Source organism: Myxine glutinosa, chromosome 13, assembly GCF_964187855.1.
Source record: "Myxine glutinosa chromosome 13, kmMyxGlut1.1, whole genome shotgun sequence".
Taxonomy (NCBI): Eukaryota; Metazoa; Chordata; class Myxini; order Myxiniformes; family Myxinidae; genus Myxine; species Myxine glutinosa.
The window spans coordinates 35,726,719-35,747,663 of NC_136273.1; the positions used below are offsets into that span (position 1 = coordinate 35,726,719).

Genomic DNA, 20,945 nt, shown 5'->3' on the forward strand with positions numbered 1-20,945 from the left:
AATTCAGATCTTAGAGGTTATGGCTACGGTAGTAAAGGTTATTAACTTCATAGTTAAGCGATCTGCACTGACACACCGACAGTTCCAGTCCCTGCTCGAGGAAATGGACTGCACATACAAAGATATCCCTCTCCACTCAGCGGTTAGGTGGCTAAGCTGCGGAAACGTTTTGGAGTGGTTTGTCAGCTACTTTGATGCCATCAAGGCCTTCCTGGCTGAAAAGGGCCCAAACTACCCAGACCTCGAGGACGAGAAGTGGGTTGTGAAACTTATGTTCCTCACGAATATTACGGGACACCTCAATGAGCTCAATCTCCGACTGCAAGGTGCAGGACAAACTGTTTTGGACATGTTCGACACATGTTCGGCTTTTGGTGGCAAGCGAGCAATTTTTTCAAGCGATGTTGCTGCCTCCACTTTCCGCTACTTCAGACACGTAATGGAGCTGTCCACGCAGCACAGCATCAGCACTGCTGAAATATGCAAATACATGAACGAGCTTGAGTCGGAGTTCACAACACGATTTGGGGACTTTCAGAAGTATGGACCAATGTTCTCTTTCTTGATCAAGCCAGACAGCTTTGACTGACACGAATTGGATTTGATAGACTGATAAACTCTGATAGACTGGTTGGATACACAGTACATGGAAATGCAGCTGATTGAGCTGAAGCGTTCAACACTGTGGGTGACTAAGTTTGCAGAGCTACGGAAACAACTAGAAACCACGGCAGTGCAAGATCACGGAACCTGCATCTTCACCTGCTGGACATCCGTGCCGAAGAAGTTCAGCTGTCTCTGGAACGTTGCACTGACTTTGCTGTCAGTCTTCGGGTCAACGTACCTCTGTGAGCAGATATTCTCACACATGAATAACGTGCTCAGCCCCTGCCGCAGTCGTTTGACAACCGACCAATCCGAAGCATGTGTGCAACTTAAAGTGACTAACTACAACCCCCAGACAATGGAGCGCAGCAAAGGAAAGCAGGGCCAGGGATCATACTGACTGGTAGGCATCTGTTTATTTGTAGTACACATGGGTTTGCATATGCAGCTGTTTGCCCATCTCTTTTTTTCCAACTCAGATGTGGATGTTTTCATGAGGATGGCTGCATTCTTGTATAGTACTGGTATTTCTGTTTGATACACTTCATTCTCCCTTTTTGACATTTGTTTCCAATGCAATACTTTGTAAATGAGTCACTGAAAGCAGTGTTTTGAAATGGGGTCCGTGCATATAATTTGTAACCTCATGGGGGACAAATTTTACAATGATAAAATGATCATTACAATGTCCTGATTATGAGAGATAAATGTTTCTTTAAAATGTTGTTGCTATGCATGTAGCCTATATGGATGGAATTTAAATTCCATGTCTGTTGGAAATATTTTTTTGACGTGGTGTCGTAATTAAACTTAATGTTAAACTTAATGTTGATATGGCACACTAATTAACAAGAACATTTCAAACTTGCACTTCATGTCAAAAAGGTTGCCGACCCCTGAACTAGACTATTACTTGAGCTGGCCGTCCAACCAAACTGAACAACCGGGCAAGAAGGAGCTTGGTCGGAGAGGTGACCAAGAACCCAATGAGCACTCTGACAGAACTACAGAGTTCCTTGGTTGAGATGGGAGAACCTGCTGGAAGGACATCAGTCTCTGCAGCCCTTCATAAATATAGGCTTTATGGACAAGTGGCCAGACGACAGCCACTCCTGAGAAAAAGGCACATGACTGCATGGCTAGAGTTTGCAAAAAGGTATGTGAAAGACTCTGAGAACAGGAGACAAAAGATTCTGTGGTCTGATGAGAGGAAAATTGAACTACAGTATTTGGCCTGAATGCAAAGTGCTACGTCTGGTGGAAACCAAGCACAGTTCATCACCCATGTAACACCACCCCTATCGTGAAGCATTGTGGTGACAACATCATGCTATGGGGATGCTTTTCAGCGGCAGAGTCTGGGAGACTTGTAAGTTTAGAAGGAACGATGAATGGAGCCAAATACAGACAAATCCTTTAGGAGAACTTACTTCAGAGTGCAAAAGACCTTATACTGCACCAAAGATTTACATTCAAACAGGACAATGACCCCAAGCATACAGCCAAAGCAACACTGGAATGGCGTCAGAACAAGAATATGAAAATCTTTCAGTGGCCCAGCCAAAGCCCAGATCTGATTCCCATTGAAAATCTGTGGAAAGACTTGAAGATTTCTGTTCACCAATGCTCCCCATCCAACTTAACCGAGCTTGATCAAATCTGCAGAAAGAATGGGAGAAACTTCCCAAATCCAGATGTGCAAAGCGGATACAGACATACCCAAGAAGACCTGAAGCTGTAATCACGGCCAAAGGTGCTTCTATGAAGTGGTGACTCAGGGTTGAATACTAAGGGCAATTCAATATTTCTGTGTTTCATTTTTAACTAGAGCGCCACTCAGTAGAGCGCATACTCCCGCCGTGGGTCAAGTTGGAATAGTACGAATTCACAAAAGTTTGAGGGAGTAGTTCAGTGACAACACAAGACAAGACAACACAAGACAGACACTGCACAGATATATATATATATGTATATATATATATATATATATATATATATATATATATATATATATATATATATATATATATATATATATATATATATATATACATATATATATATATACATATATATATACACATATATATATATACATATATATATATATATATCTATATATATATATATATATACATACAGACTTGGCATTTAATATGGAATTTTTTTTTTCTTGACTTGGGTTTACTTTCTTAACTTAGTATATCAATCTGGTGAGTTTCTTTTACACTTTGGTGATTTATTTGTTAAAAGAACCATGTCACTGATTGTCTGTCGCAGCAAGAAGTCAACAACAGGATTATATCACAGGTGGCGTGGCAAAATGTACGGACAGGTGCATTTGATGATTGGCTTCACAGTCTTGTATACAAGGGTTGTTGCGTTCTGTATTAGTGGAAAACAACTGCTGCACGTCTCCAAAAGTTACTGCCGCTTCCTCTGGAGATGGTCCGTCAACTCGACAATGCTGTTTGTCATGGAGTGGTGGCTTTACGAAATTACGGCATGAAACAGCGTGCTATTGCTCGGCAGTATGGCATCACTCAAGGTCATGTGTCAAAGATCCTGAAACGAAATGCTCAAAGGGGTGTCCCTACTTCAATACCGAGGCCAGGACGTCCCCGCAGAACCACAAGGAGGGATGATCGCCAGCTGCACCGGTTAGTCTGCAATGGCCGTATCAAGTCAGCTAATTGGGTTAGGGCTGAGAGCAAGCAACTGACAAATGTGCCTGTATCCAGAAGGCTAGTCAACCAACGACTGGTTCAAGCAGGCTATCGTGCCGGGCGTCCCCTGAGAAAGCCACGCCTGACCAGACAACACCGCCAGCGCTGATTGCAGTGGGCCAGAGAGCACCGTCAATGGCAGCCAGGACACTGGAATCACGTGATCTTCAGTGACGAGTCTAGATTTCTGGTCTATCGTCAAGATGGCCGCGTCCGAGTGTGCAGACAAGTGCATGAAGCCGACAACAAAGATTGTATAGTGCCAAGATTCCAAGCTGGAGGTGGTGGGGTGACCGTTTGGGCTGTTTTCATGCAGGGGGCAAAACTGACCTGGTTGTTCTGAATGGAAACCTGAACCAGTTCAAGTACAGGGCCATTCTGGAAGAAACATTGCTTCCATTTGCTTGTGCAGCCTTTCGAGGAAACTTTGTCTTCCAAGATGACAATGCACGGCCTCATCGTGCTCGCATGATCCAACACTTTCTTGCTGAGCGTGGTGTAGAGCACATGGAGTGGTCTGCCATGTCCCCGGATATGAATCCGATAGAGAACTTGTGGGCAGAATTAACGCGTCAAATCGACCACTTGGACCAGCAGCCGACCTCTGTGCATGAATTGCAGCAGGCTATTGTCACTGCATGGCAAGCGATTCCTGTCCAAACCTTGGCAAATCTCGTGAACAGCATGCCTCAACGTGTACATGCTCTCCTGAATGCTTGGGGGGGGGGGGGGGGGGTTACACGAAGTACTGAACTGTAATTTTACTGTCCGTAATCCCAGTCGTAATTTAACTTTTGTTTTTCTTTAAAAAAATTTTGGCTAATGTGCAAAATAAAGAGATACTTCTGGAAAACGTACAGAAGTTTAACACAGTACTGTCCATGAATTGAGTTCGATATCAGTTTACATCACTTTCATGGATCAATTTATTTGTTTCGAAATGTCAAATGTGGTTTTTATTTCTTTTAAAGGTCACATTAACAAAATCTAGAATAATTTCAACATAATTCCAATGAACTTTTGGTTCCAAGACATCTTGAAAAGTAAGTTCACCCCCACAAAAAAAATATTCCATATTAAATGCCAAGTCTGTATACGTACATATATATATATATATATATATATATATATATATATATATATATATATATATATATATATATATATATATATATATATATATATATATATATATATATATATATCTATCTATAATTCCAGTAATCTCTGTACGTTTGTACGTTTGTCTGTGACCGCTGTTTCTCGACAACCACGGGTCCGATATACTTTTAACTTGCCAGGTATATTGCTGGGGACCCGAGGATGTGCCTTTTCAAGGTTTCATATTAATCGGACAATTACTTACCGAGCTATGTCCAAAAAACGATTCAACCAATCAGAGAGCAGCGAACTATCGCGTGTGCCGAACGTGGCGGACACACTCTGCCTCGGATGGCACATTTGAGAGCGTATTCATTTATTTCACGTTTGTAAACTATGTTGGCGTTAAACTATGTTTTAAAACTAATAAAACCGAATTTGCGATTCATTCGCTTTCCTGCGCGTTTGTGCACGCGATGGCGATTTCTTTACCAAACTCCGGAAGCCGTTCGCTTTGGACCAAACCATTTCATGTAAATAGAGGGGGGGGGATTGTCACCACTCGCAAGCCGTTCGCTTTGGACCAAACCATTTCATGTAAATAGAGGGGGGGGGGGTATAATTTTAGATATAGATATAGTACGGGCATGCCCTAGTATATATAATCAACGAACATAACAGCATGACGAGCGCTATCCCGATCTCCTGTGGACCGAAGTCCTAGACCAAAGCGTCACCTCCGACCCAAAGGGTCTTCTGGAGGCTTCAGCCCGGCCACTCTGTCAACAGACAGAGATTTATTCATTGGTCCCCATTGGCTAAACAACAAGCAGAGCCGCCAATCCAGATTTCGGGCTTATTAACCCTGTATTGGGGGCCACAGGGAAGCCCTGCCTTTTTTACAAGAAAAAAGGTAAAAAGTCAAACATTTGAACAGCCTTGGACGTGCACCTTGACCCCATGGTCAAGGCACATCGTCAACAAGGCTGTCCCCATAACAATACACATGCGCCTCAACCCCGAGGGGGAAACGCAATGGTCATTCAAACACATGCATCATGCCCCCCAAAGGGCCACAATGCATGGTCATACAGTTGGGACCACTCCTCTTAATAGGAGTGAGACCCCTTAATCCACCGGCAGGGCATTACTCCTGCCAGGTCCGATTTGCATGCAGGTCTTTAAGCGTTTAGGGCCCGCTCAAAAAGGCCTGCCTTTTTTACACTGAAAAAAGGTAAAAAGTCAAACATTCGAACAGCCTTGGACGTGCACCTTGACCCCATGGTCAAGGCACATCGTCAACAAGGCTGTCCCCATAACAATACACATGCGCCTCAACCCCGAGGGGGAAGCGCATGGTCATTCAAACGCATGCATCATGCCCCCCGAAGGGCCACAATACATGGTCATACAATTGGGACCACTCCTCTTAATAGGAGTGAGACCCCGTAATCCACCGGCAGGGCATTACTCCTGCCAGGTCCGATTTGCATGCAGTTCTTTAAACGTTTAGGGCCCGCTCAAAAAGGCCTGCCTTTTTTACACTGAAAAAAGGTAAAAAGTCAAACATTCGAACAGCCTTGGACGTGCACCTTGACCCCATGGTCAAGGCACATCGTCAACAAGGCTGTCCCCATAACAATACACATGCGCCTCAACCCCGAGGGGGAAGCGCATGGTCATTCAAACGCATGCATCATGCCCCCCGAAGGGCCACAATACATGGTCATACAATTGGGACCACTCCTCTTAATAGGAGTGAGACCCCGTAATCCACCGGCAGGGCATTACTCCTGCCAGGTCCGATTTGCATGCAGGTCTTTAACTGGTTTAGGGCCGCAGTCAGGGCCTGCCTTTTTTACGTGTGAAAAAAGGTAAAAAGTCCAAACATTTGAACAGCCTCGGACGTGCACCTTGACCCCATGGTCAAGGCACAACGTCAACAAGGCTGTCCCCATAACAATACACATGCGCCTCAACCCCGAGGGGGAAGCACATGGTCATTCAAACGCATGCATCATGCCCCCGAAGGGCCACAATGCATGGTCATACAGTTGGGACCACTCCTCTTAATAGGAGTAAGACCCCTTAATCCACCAGCAGGGCATTACTCCTGCCAGGTCCGATTTGCATGCAGGTATTTAAGCGTTTAGGGCCCGCTCAAAAAGGCCTGCCTTTTTTACACTGAAAAAAGGTAAAAAGTCAAACATTCGAACAGCCTTGGACGTGCACCTTGACCCCATGGTCAAGGCACATCGTCAACAAGGCTGTCCCCATAACAATACACATGCGCCTCAACCCCGAGGGGGAAGCGCATGGTCATTCAAACGCATGCATCATGCCCCCCCGAAGGGCCACAATGCATGGTCATACAGTTGGGACCACTCCTCTTAATAGGAGTAAGACCCCTTAATCCACCAGCAGGGCATTACTCCTGCCAGGTCCGATTTGCATGCAGGTATTTAAGCGTTTAGGGCCCGCTCAAAAAGGCCTGCCTTTTTTCCACTGAAAAAAGGTAAAAAGTCAAACATTCGAACAGCCTTGGACGTGCACCTTGACCCCATGGTCAAGGCACATCGTCAACAAGGCTGTCCCCATAACAATACACATGCGCCTCAACCCCGAGGGCGGAAGCGCATGGTCATTCAAACGCATGCATCATGCCCCCCGAAGGGCCACAATACATGGTCATACAATTGGGACCACTCCTCTTAATAGGAGTGAGACCCCGTAATCCACCGGCAGGGCATTACTCCTGCCAGGTCCGATTTGCATGCAGGTATTTAAGCGTTTAGGGCCCGCTCAAAAAAGGCCAGCCTTTTTTACACTGAAAAAAGGTAAAAAGTCAAACATTTGAACAGCCTTGGACGTGCACCTTGACCCCATGGTCAAGGCACATCGTCAACAAGGCTGTCCCCATAACAATACACATGCGCCTCAACCCCGAGGGGGAAGCGCATGGTCATTCAAACGCATGCATCATGCCCCCCAAAGGGCCACAATGCATGGTCATACAGTTGGGACCACTCCTCTTAATAGGAGTGAGACCCCGTAATCCACCGGCAGGGCATTACTCCTGCCAGGTCCGATTTGCAGGCAGGTCTTTAAGCGTTTAGGGCCCGCTCAAAAAGGCCTGCCTTTTTTACACTGAAAAAAGGTAAAAAGTCAAACATTTCGAACAGCCTTGGACGTGCACCTTGACCCCATGGCCAAGGCACATCGTCAACAAGGCTGTCCCCATAACAATACACATGCGCCTCAACCCCGAGGGGGAAGCGCATGGTCATTCAAACGCATGCATCATGCCCCCCGAAGGGCCACAATACATGGTCATACAATTGGGACCACTCCTCTTAATAGGAGTGAGACCCCGTAATCCACCGGCAGGGCATTACTCCTGCCAGGTCCGATTTGCATGCACATTTAGGGCCCGCACAGAAGGCCTGCCTTTTTTGCAGTGAAAAAAGGTAAAAACTCAAACATTTGAACAGCCTTGGACGTGCACCTTGACCCCATGGTCAAGGCACATCGTCAACAAGGCTGTCCCCAAAACAATACACATGCGCCTCAACCCCGAGGGGGAAGCACATGGTCATTCAAACGCATGCATCATGCCCCCGAAGGGCCACAATGCATGGTCATACAGGTGGGACCACTCCTCTTAATAGGAGTGAGACCCCTTAATCCACTGGCAGGGAATTACTCCTGCCAGGTCCGATTTCCATGCAGTACTTGCGCACAGCCACAGGGCGGCACACTGCGAAAAATCTAACCAATGAGGACCAAAATCGTCTATTAAGATGATCAAGGCACCTCCTAGCTTTAGTGGTGAGCACCAGCCACGAATTATGTCTCACACGGTAAATACCGCATAACCCGCAAGGAACCAACAGCCTGTCTGCCACACAGAGCCCGAAATCTGGATTGGCGGCTCTGCTTGATGTTTAGCCAATGGGGACCAATGAATAAATCTCTGTCTGTTGACAGAGTGGCCGGGCTGAAGCCTCCAGAAGACCCTTTGGGTCGGAGGTGACGCTTTGGTCTAGGACTTCGGTCCACAGGAGATCGGGATAGCGCTCGTCACGCTGTTATGTTCGTTGATTATTATCCCCGCCGATCGCACCGCACCCCCTGGTTTTGGTTTGCACTGGTGGGAACGATGGTCTGTGTGGCAGACAGGCGGTTGGTTCCTTGCGGGTTATGCGGTATTTACCGTGTGAGACATAATTCGTGGCTGGTGCTCACCACTAAAGCTAGGAGGTGCCTTGATCATATATATATATATATATATATATATATATATATGTATATATATATGTATATATATATGTATATATATATGTATATATATATATATATATATATATATATATATATATATATATATGTATATATATATATATATATATATATGTATATATATATATATATATATATATATATATATATATATATATATATATATATATATATATATATATATATATATATATATATATATATATATAATATATAATATATAATATAATATATAAAATAATATATAAAAGATTAAAAACACCTCACAGCCACAAAACACGAAATTAAAAACACTTCACAGCCACGAAATTAAAAACACCTCATAGCGACGAAATAAAAAACACCTCACAGCGACGAAATTAAAAACACCTCATAGCCACGTGATTTAAAAACACCTCACCACCACGTCATTTTACACCTCACCACCACATAATTCAAAATACCTTACCACCACGTGATTCAAAACCACCACCACGTTATTAAAAACACTTCACAACCACGGAAATAAAAGTTTCAGGGAGTAGTTCAGTGACAACAGACACTGCCCAGATATGTATATATATAGATAAATAAACCTGAAAATCGCAGAGCCAGAATTATTTTTTGGTCGAGGAAACCCATGCGAGGTTTCTTCTTCTTCAGCCTCTCACAACCCTGGGTGAATATGGGATATTTTTTAAAAAAAGTTCGAATTTTGCCAAATCTGTTTTATTTGTTTGTTAATATACCTCAGCCATTGACAAATCTGGAATTATAATTTTATTTGAGGTTCAAATTAACCCGGGACATTGTGTCAAACGATGCCTGCAAGTCTGTACATGTGATCAATAATTAATCATCCACAGTCGAAGACGCTTCTTCTTCACACAATAACAACTTCCAGCTTCCAGACCGTACATCCAATCATCTACAAATTTTGCACCCTTGTTATTCTTCATGACCTCTACTACCTTGTGAAGTTTCACGTCGATCAATGAAGTGGTTCAAGAGATATAAATGTTTTTATTATTTGCGTTTAATTAACGATATCTGCCAAACCACGTGACCTATCACAAATTCCAAAAGGGCATTTTAGTAGACTGATATGCTGAACAGATTTGTGAAGTTTCCCCTCGATTGGATCACAAATGAGGGAGGAGCTAGGTTTTAAATGTTTGTGCTTAAAAACGTCATAACTCTGAAACCATGTGATGCATGACGTCATGCTCGCTGACTTTTTTGTTTGTCATGGGTATGCGATTCTGCCTGCAAAGTTTGGCCTCGATCTGTTCAGGCGTTTTGGAGAAAATTGGATTTTAGTGTTTTTCACTCAAAACAATATGGCGGCCGAACCACGTGACCTGTGACGTCATAATTATCACTAAAATATTCTGCAGACTGAGTCCCGATGGTGAAAATTTGCTCTCAATCAGTCCAATTATTGCAGAGAAAATGGTTTTTAAAGGAAAACAGAAAAAAAAAATTCCCCAAAAAACTTCCTGGATCCGGAAAAATTTCCTGAGCTTCACCAAAAACGAATCAATTCTTCCTTATCCCAAGTGCAATCATCCCACCAACTTTCATCCAAATCCGTTCAGAACTTTTCCAGATATCTTGTTCACACACACACACACACACACACACACACACACACACACACACACACACACACACACACACGAGCGAATGCATTACTCCCTAGCGGGAGTAATTATTTTGTAAAAAATTCCACTTTGACATTATGGGGCATTGTGTGTAGATCAGTGACAAAAAATTAAAAATTAAGCCATTTTAAATTCAGGCTGTAACAACAAAATGTGAGAAAGTCAAGGGGGTGTGAATACTTTATGAAGGCACTATATCTGTCTGTCCGGTCATGCTTTCTCCTCAAACGGTTGTATAGAAATGTACCAAACTTGGTAGTTATCATCACCACATGGCATGAAGGCGCAAGAGAAGCATCATGTTGGCCCCTCCCCCTGGAGTGGGGTCAAAGTGTCGAATACCAAAACATGCAATTACGCCCACATGAAAAAACATTTTTAATGAAATTTTGAATATGCAATCGACGTTACAGGATGCATCAAATATGTAATGACTTTTTTCATTTTACCACATGTTCATGCCCCAAGGGGTGGAGGCTTTGGGTCACAGGGGTTAAATTGTGGGAAAAAATAATTTTAACCCAAAATTTTATATTGGGTCGTTCTTGGAGGAACGTTTTACCATCGGTCAGCTTTGCATGGGGATTTGCAATGGCATGCTATCGACTTTGCTCTAGTTTCAATTTGGAGACACCCCATACAGCAATTCTACATAACTACAGTATAACATTTTATTACCTCTGCCACAGAAGGTGGACGGAAGTAAATGTTTTCACCCCTATCTGTCTGTCTGACTGTCAGCAGGATATCTCAAAAAGTTATTGACAGATTCAGATTAAATCTGGTGAACAGGTAGGGGAGTTTGACAAGGACGATTTGACTAGACTTTGGTGAAGATCCGGATGCTGATGCAGATACGAGAACTTTCTATGTGATTCTTCACCATTGAGAGATAAGGCCAAAAATTATATGTAACACGATATCTCAAAAAGTTATTGAGGGATTTGGCCGAAATTTGGTGCACAGGTTGGGTGTGTGACAAGGACAACTTTATTATATTTTGGTTTGTTTTTGGATTTTAGACTTTATTAGAAGATTCAGAACCGAGAGTTTTAAAGTGAATCTTCCCCATCATGAGATGGGGAAATAAAATCGATATATAACATGATATTTCAAAAAGTTGTTGTACGCGGGTTATGAAACATCTTGGTGGATGAGTTGGTTGACAAGAACGAGCCGATGAGATTTTTGTTTAAGTCCGGATGCAGTGGGATACAAAACGTAAACTGTTCAGCCTGGTGGAGGTATGCACTCCACCAAGTGCCATTCTCGTTCTATTTGTGGCAGACTTACCGTTGCATCCAAAAGATAATCCAAAATCAAGATCAACAATCCCTGAAAAATAAAAAAAAGATTGTCTCAGCATAAAAAAGTGTTTCTGTAAGCCATAAAAAGGATGCTTGTGAAAGTACCCAGTGTGAGTATGGTGACTTACCTGAAAGGCATTCAAAATGGCAAATGTGTAATGAAGGCCTTCATTCTGTGCAGCTCCTGGTGCGAAAGCAAAAATGCCAATTCCCCAAGTGGTGCCCAGGACGGGCATCTTGATGGCGAGGCTGCGCATGATACGCTGCAGCTTAACTATGTCGTCGTTGGTGGTGCTGACTGCCATCCTGCCCTGTGCGCAAATCTTGTACACGACCACCATCAGAAAGATGAAGTTTATCCCAACAATGATGAAAGCTGGAACGATGAATGCCAGTAGAGCCCGTGATTGATCCCAGTTTAACCAACAGGTTTCTTCACGTCTGTAGATGTTTCTCGGCTGTGTGACCGCAATGGTTATCACGGTGATGATCGTTGGACAGACATATCCCAATATGAACAAGTATCTTGTGATGATTGTTGATGTGGCAAAATGGAAAGGGAAAGCAACTTTGTAAAATAGAAAGCATCCCTCACAAAGCATCCAAAAGAAGAGGCCCATGTAGAAGAAGTGCATTAAGAATGTTAAAGCAATGCAGAAACTCTCTTTAGCCAATGGTGACACAGCCATCAAGAACCAAATGTCAGCAAAAAGCAAAGTGAGGCAAATGTTCACGAGAATGATGTGACGGATCTTGGAGATCTGGTCCTTTTGAAAAAAGCGCCAGATTAAGATTTCAATGATGAGGGCCACAACGAGGGCTCCGATGGAGATTCCCACACCAACATAGGTGATTATTTCTAACCCAAGGGAAGTTACAGTTTTTGGAGAAATCAGCACAGAGAAGCTCGTTAAATGGTTGCAAGTGCACATTGTTTGATTTCCTTCCACGGTCTCGTTGCAGCCTGTCGAGGACCATTCCCCGTTCTGAAATGCAGGTAAGACATTAATTAGAGGTCAGTGTTGTACAGCATATGTTGTGTTATGGTCCTTAAAATATGAAACATGATAAAAACAACAGTTTGAGGAATATATTAGTTGCTTACTGCACTGTAGTTCCAAAACGTGCAAAGAGAATCGTATGGATTGGAATTGTTCAAGATGGTGAAGTTCATTGATATCTCCATGTCGCTATTGTCATTGCTGCTGTTGTCATGGTGAGTGATGACTGTGCTCAGGACAGCACTACCCACAGAATAATTCTTACTCGAATTTGGGAACCGCTTGGGCAGGATTTCGGACATTGTTGGCAAATATATACTCGTCACTGTAATGATTTGGTCAAAAATAGATTTGAATGGAATGAAGATTATTGTGTTTGGAAAGCTTTTCTGGAAATCATTTTTGGATCCATTATAGCGGTTCCCCTTTAGTTGTACATTGGTTTCTATTATTTCAAAAGTGTTATCAGTGGGCTCAAATAGACCTGAGAGGTCTTCTACTGATTTGAGGATGTTTGTGCTATCCCATTCTCCATTTTTGTCGTTGATCTTTTGCCATGAATCGGTGAGGTTGCCATCCAGCAAGTTGCTTGCTACATTCATAAAATTCTGCAAAAAAGAGAAAAAACCATCAGTTTAGTTGGTTTCTTGCAAAGCAGTACCTTCAGTAAATTGTCTCTGAAGATTTGATATCTGCACAGCATTCTCTCTGATTTACACATTCGCTTTTGTTAATGAATACAAACTTGCACTTTTGTTGATAGTAGAAACCATAATTTAACTGGTATGTATGACATGGTGCAATTTAGTTTTGATCAAACATCAAACAATGTTTTTATTGCTTTTCAAACTGACTGGCAAAGAAACAGTCTTCAAGAAATCAGATCTGAAGCTTTGAATGAAAGTTCTAAAATGTTTTGGCCTCCGAAGGAGCATCAAACTATTTTGTTTGGAATAAAAACTTTACAAACATACTTCATGTGATAACCACTTGCGGAAATACAAGGGGCCCTTGAAGCCTTCCTCGACGGAAAGTTATTCCATTCATTTTCTTTCATCTTCTTTGTACATCTTTCTATTTAAATGTGTGCATCTTTCCAATTCCAATAATGTTGCACGAGACTCATTCCTTATGGATTTTCACACGGCACGAGGAGGCTCATTCCTGGAATGAGTGAAGAATGAGAACACGAGGCAAAAAGAGGGCCGCCTGCCGAGCAAGCATGATTTTTAGGACTTTCGAATATTTTTTGAGGATCAGTGAGTGCTTGAATCCTCATCAGCAGTTGGAGTGTTTGTGGCTTCTGAAATCTTTCGAATTTGTGTAGGCGGCATGCCGGGAGAGCTGAGTGGCACAGTGGTATGGGCCAGGGAGCAACTGTGGGAGGCCACTTCGCTTGTGGTGGTTGCGAGCCATGGCATCACGAGCAGTAAATTTGAGGAATTTGTTCACTCATGCATCACATATATTAAAGGTACGTTGGATAGCTTTGAGGTGGCCCTCCAGTACCAAGCTGGAAGTATTAGGAAGCTGGAGAAGAGCATGACGTCCATCAAAAACAAAGTTATTGCCCCGGAAAATACAGTTGATAACCTTAAGTAGTGGAAAATAAATTGCAACAGTTCTCCTTGAGAAATAATGTGAGGATCGTGGGATTCTCGCAAGAAGCTAATGAATATCTACAGTTACGTGAAAAAGTAAGTACACCCCATGTAAAGTTTTGACTTTGTCAACATATTTCAACATACAGCTATTTGATCTTCATTTCAACAATATTGATAGATAAAGGTGATATAATATAACAAATATCATGAAACATTTACATTTTGTAGTCCATTGTATAATTTAAATAAACATAAATGCAAATTTCGCATGTGGAAAAAGTAAGTACACCCTTGGCTCAAATAGGTGGCATTGCCCCCTTTGGCAGAAACAACCTCAAGTAGGCGTTTCTTATAACTGTCTACCAGTCTCTGACATCAACTGGGAGAAATTTTTTCCCACTCCTCCATGCAGAATTCTTTCACCTGTGCGATGTTTGAGGAGTTTCTTGCATGCACAGCTCGTTTCAAATCGCCCCCACAACATCTCGATGGGATTTAGATCCGGGCTTTGACTTGGCCATTCCAGAACCCTCCATTTCTTTCTTTTCAGCCATTCCTTTGTGGATTTACTGGTACTAGGGCATGCCCGTACTATATATATATCTAAAATTATATCCCCCCCCCTCTATTTACATGAAATGGTTTGGTCCATTCGCAAAGCCAAAGCGAACGGCTTGCGAGTACGGTGACAATCCCCCCCCTCTATTTACATGAAATGGTTTGGTCCATGCTCGCTGCTCTCTGATTGGTTGAATCGTTTTTTGGACATAGCTCGGTAACTACTTCTCCGATTAATATGAAACCTTGAAAAGGCACATCCTCAGGTCCCCAGCAATATATCTGGCAAGTTTCAATTAGATCGGACCCGTGGTTGTCGAGAAACAGCGGTCGCAGACACACAGACACACAGAGATTACTGGAATTATAGATAGATGTTTAGGGTCATTGTCATGTTGCAAGGTCCACCTTCGGTTGAGCTTCAACTTTCCGACAGATGGCCTCACATTATCCTCAAGCACCCTCTGGTACAATGAAGAATTCATAGTGGATTCTATGATGGTGAGCTGCCCAGGCCCTGATGCAGCAAAGCTGCCCCAAACCATATTTCCACCATCATGCTTTACAGTTGGTATCAGGTTCTTGTGGTCAAATGCTGTCTTTGGTTTTCGCCAAACATGTCTTCTGGTACTGTGGCCAAATAGCTCTACCTTTGACTCATCTGTCCAGAGCACATTGTTCCAGAAGTGCTGGTCTTTGCCTAGGTGTACATTGGCAAACTTTAGTCTTGCCCTGATATTCTTTCTGGACAGCAAAGGTTTCGTCCTGGCACACCTCCCATGTAGATCAAATTTGTGCAGCCTCTTTCTAATGGTAGACTCGTGCACTTTGACATCAACAGTGGCAAGAGCTACCTGTAGGTCCCATGATGACATTCTGGGGTTCTTCGAGACTTCTTTCAGCATCTTGCGGTCTGCTCTCGGGCTGAACTTGCTGGGTCGACATGGCCTGAACAAGTTGGCAGTTGTTTGGAATCTTCTCCACTTGTAGATGATCTTCCGGACAGTCGAATGATTGATTTCAAATTGTTTGGAGATCTTTTTAAATCCCTTCCCAGACTCGTAGGCATCTATAACCTTCTTTTTGAAGGCCTCAGAGAGCTCTTTTGATCTAGGCATGTGGACGCCACACAGTTCAACAACAAAGAGCAAACCAAATTAAATGTCTGAGGTTTAAATAAGACAGGTTCCTCCAAGATCCTCTCTAACGATGTTCTAATCATTTGCACCTGAGCTGGTGCACCTGATGGTAATTTTAGGTATTTGAAGTAGTGATAAATGTAGGGGTGTACTTACTTTTTCCACATGTGAAATTTGCATTTATGTTTATTTAAATTATACAATGGGCTACAAAATGTAAATGTTTCATGATATTTGTTATATTATATCACCTTTATCTCTCAATATTGTTGAAATGAAGATCAAATAGCTGTATGTTGAAATATGTTGAAAAAGTCAAAACTTTACATGGGGTGTACTTACTTTTTCACTTGACTGTAATTGCTTTGGCCTCTGAGCTTCTGCAGCAGCACTTTGGTGCTGGTATGCAGAACCTTCGTATCAAGAGAGCTCTCCGGGAAGGACACCGCATCAATGGGAAACCACAGCACATTCATGTAAAGCTGTTATCCTTCCAGGACAAGCATTTTGTTATGTCTCATCAACATGAGAAGCTAGCAAATGTACCCTTAAACAAAACTGATGATCTCACAAAGAAGGATCTTAATTAGAAAAACAAATGGTCACGGGAAGTGCAAACATTGTATAATGCAGGGGCTTATCTGCAATACAGGGACTAAATAAATTTCGAAATCTGGAGTGAAATCTGAGAATTTAAAGAATTTAGCAATTCGTATATAACCAAGTGTATTTATGTAAGAAAGGCTGGCATCCCTCATTCTCCATTGCCATCTTAATTCATACCTCCCAAGGATAGGGTGTCACTCTACTGGGACCTGCGATACTTGTGATTAATATTTGAAGTCTTTAATTAAAAAACAATTTGTCTTTTTGTCGGTGTTTTGTATGTATACTGTATGCTGTTGAGATGTCCAGGGGTGCGTTCTGTTACCAGACAGCTAGCAGCTAGCTTGTCAAGCCACTTATCATCAGCTTCGAATAGTGCTTGCTTGAGTGCTGAAGCCACTTGGCGAGTGCTCTCCAAGACCTTGGTAACTGAACACTTCCCAGATTCATTGCATGGCGACGAGGTGCGAGGTGGAATGGGGTAAGATGGGCTGAACATCTATACCATGACTTCTTTCGGCCATATAGATGAAATCATCCCTCAGGGGGGGCAGATTTTGACACGATATGTGGCAACGATGAAACACGGGTTGGTAGGAATCGAAAGCGGGTTTATTTTAATTATTTATTTTTGCCAAATGTGGTTTAAAATGCTTATTCATTGTCAGTGATGAGGAGGTGGTGGTAGGAGCGAGTAGAAGGGGTGGATGAGAGGAGGCACGGGGAATGGATGGGGTAGGTTGGGAGGATGTAGGGGTTTGGGTGGGAGACGGGAGGGGAAGAGATGGGAGTCCAGAGGGAGGGCGGGTGAAGTGGGAGGAGGCAGGGGAAGGGGTGTGATGAGGGAGGAGCAAAGTTGGGGGGAGGAAGGAGTCAAGGAAAATGATGTCCAAATATTTTCCTTTAATCCAATATGGCTGCCATTGCATGTGACCTATGGTGGCAGAGTTGGCAAAAAATATTCTCCATGGGGGTTCCCTCCTAAGTTTAAAATTTTGCATTGATTTGATAAGTGGTTGCAGAGAAAACCATTTTTAAAGTGATAACACACACACACTGCAATAGTCTTGCATCCCCTTCGGGGAAAGACAAAAATCTGTGGATAACAAAAGGAATATTAAAATTGCTAAAGATGGGGCATTTTATCGAAAAATAGTATATACCTTCCAAAACCCTCTGATATTCAAAAATATAAAACGTATCGGAACAAATTAACGACAACTATTAGGCATTCCAAATAAACACATTTTTCAAATAACATAGAGAACAATATTTCATCGACATCAGAAATTGTAAATTATATACTTTGTGAATTGAAAGAATCTAACTTGCAACAAAAATATTGGTCTAGCTTATGAAAATACAAGAGAAATAGCAAATGCATTTAACTTAATTTTAGAAATATTGGACCTGAATCATTCATCCAAAATGCAAGATACAAATTTCCAACAATCTCTTTCAGACCTTTCTTGTAATAACTCCTTATTTATTTATCCAACAAGTCATATTGAAATATTTGATATGCAGTGCCTTCAGAAAGTATTCACACCCCCTGACTTTTTCACATTTTGTTGTGTTATAGCCTGAATTGAAAATGGATTCAATTGAGATTTCTTTGTCACAGATCTGCACATAAGAACTCATAATGCCAAAGTGGAATTTTTTTTGTACAGACATTTTCTATGATAAAGTCTGAATTTGAAAATTGAAATATAAATTTTGTGGGTAAATATTATTTTATGATAAATTTGGAAGGTTTTGATTTTCACATTACTTTGAATAGTAAATGCAATTTAAGTGGAAGTTAAAAGACTTCTGTGTCGCTTCGACCGTCTACGCCTCGGTTGCTCTTGATCGGACATTGTTCGAACGATCGCCGGAGCGCATCAACTTTGCCTTGGAGGGTTATAGAGACATTGAGGAGGGCTCGGTTCCATTTCCTGGGAGTGCCGTGAGTTTGGGGTTACGTGACGAGATAAGGTGGTACCATCTTAAGATTTGATTGTAGGGTTGATTGCCCCCATTGTTGTGTGGTTCTTTTTGTGTGCTTTTAATATAATATTTGTTCATTGACAACCAAGGGTGTGGTTTCCTTATTGATTTGGATTGTTTCCTTTGGTGGTTTCATGGATGGTTTCATAAGTGATTGATTGCGACACGGAATAACATATATATCTTTCTGCCGGGGTTCCTCTCGGGGTTCGGAGGTTACCGAGACCAGGAGACTGCAGAGGACCCCGTAACAATGGCGACGAGGTGCGAGGTGGAAGGGGGTAAGATGGGATAAACATCTATACCATGACTTCTTTCGGCCATATAGATGAAATCATCCCTCAGGGGGGCAGATTTTGCCAAGAAAGACAGACAAGCAGAAAGACAAGCAAAAGTAAATGTGCCTTCATGTTGACAAATAGTAAATATGTTTTTATCATTATAATATAATGTTCAAGATTCTACAATTACACGTGGCTGGAGGGAAAAGACAGTTCTAATAGCCATGAAATAACACGTATTCAGACACAAAAACGTTTCCACTGATCAGAATCTCCAATTGTAATTATTATCACCTTCATTGTCTCGTTGGAAATCGTAATGTCTTTTTGTTTGGAAATGTCGGTTATGATGTTCAAGGTTTCGCTGGATGTTTCGAGGTCCCCAATGTATAGATTGCTGGCTGTCAGGTTTTTCATTTTTGAAAATAATTCAGGAACTTTCTCCTCAACATCTCCAATACCGTCCTTCAGCAACTGAACCACAAAGTGCATAAACATACAATTTCAGGAAAGGAAACGCAGATGTAATCACACCACCATGCACAAAATCCGAAGAATAATTCCTGTTCGCAAATGTACGCACTTCACACAATGAAATTCAGGTGCACTACATGGCTTTCATTCACATTCACCAAGTGTAGATTAAGTGCGATTTTTTTTTTCAATGTTGAGTATTGATGTTACTTTTTGTATGTAAACGTTTGTTTTATGATCTGCTTGATCGCCAAAGTCATTTGTGGCAATGACTTGAAACAACAAAAAAAAAAAACTAGAGAGTTTAAGCGGCTATTGTATCGATAAAGGAACACCATTACATTTTTTGAAGATATACGTTATAGACTTTAGAAGGTGATATCCCTGACCCATTAGCACAAAAAAATTGGGATATTAATAAGCTGGATAATTGTGTGTAAAATCGGACTATTTTCTCTTCCGTTATGCAAATGAGCTGCTTCTGTTGATTAGTGTGACGTGAAAGTTGGACAACATATTGACGGACATGTGTGTCTGCATTTTATCACAAGTTTTTCTCGCGTTCAAGATGCAGATGTGCCAAGTTTTAACTGTTCGAACCATCGAGAAATTTGTCCGCAGAACTCGGAAGTCATCCTTGACCCACAAAAAATCGTTAACGATCATGTGCTTTGTGTTTGAAAAACCTAAGAACAACCAAATTTAACATGAAAACTTATGTTCATTCAAAATATCGTGTTGTTTGCGAATACCACTTCAAGAATACCGTCCGTATTTGATCAACAGGCGATCACTACCTGGGAAACAAGTCTTGGAAATTGCTCAAGCATGACGGCGTACTGATACTTATCGGGCTAAAGTTACAGTGCCTTCAGAAAGTCTTCACACCCCTTGACTTTTCATATTTTGTTGTGTTACAGCCTGAATGGATTAAATTGAGATTTTTTTTGTCACTGATTTACACATAATACCCCAGAATTTCAGTGGAATTTTAAAAAATGAATTATTTTACAAAATAATTAAAAATGAAATAAAGAACTATCAAATTTACATAAGTATTCAAGCCCCTGAATACTTAAAAGAAGCGCCTTTGATACTGATTACAGCTTTGAGTCTTCTTGGATTTGTCTATCATCTTTACACATCTGGATTTGGGGAGATTCTCCCATACTTCCTTGCTGATTTGCTCAAGCTCTGTGAAGTTGGATGAGCAGTGTCGGTGAACAGCAATCTTCTCGTCTTTCCACAGATTCTGAATGGGATTCAAGTCTGAGGTTTGGCTGGGCCACTCAAAGACTTTCCCAATTCGTCTTCTGAAGCCATTCCAGTGTTGTTTTGGCTGTATGCTTGGGGTCATTGTCCTATTGGAATGTCAATCTTCGCCGCAGTCTAAGGTCTTTTGCATTCTTAAGTAGGTTCTCCTCAAGGATTTGCCAGTATTCGGCTCCATTCACTGTTCCCTCTATCCTGGCAAGTCTCCCAGTCCCTGCCATTGAAGGGCATCGCCATAGCATGATTCTGCCACCATCATGCTTCACGGTAGTGATTGTGATACATGGGTAATGAGCTGTTTGGTTTCCGCCAGACATAGTGCTTTGCATTCAGGCC

The 20,945-nt window shown here is 42.0% G+C and overlaps 1 protein-coding gene across 2 annotated transcripts in view; it reads right to left on the reverse strand.

Moving 5' to 3' along the window:
* LOC137438846 (adhesion G-protein coupled receptor F3-like) overlaps nt 1–20,945 on the reverse strand; it is a 134,875-nt gene that overhangs the window by 11,414 nt on the left and 102,516 nt on the right. For both annotated transcript variants that reach the window (XM_078767322.1, XM_068134263.2), the window contains 4 exons: nt 19,158–19,337; nt 12,788–13,291; nt 11,811–12,668; nt 11,669–11,710 (listed from right to left, as the gene is read on the reverse strand). In XM_078767322.1, coding sequence (XP_078623448.1) covers nt 11,669–11,710; nt 11,811–12,668; nt 12,788–13,291; nt 19,158–19,337 — 1,584 coding nt within the window. The remainder of the gene's footprint in view (nt 1–11,668; nt 11,711–11,810; nt 12,669–12,787; nt 13,292–19,157; nt 19,338–20,945) is intronic.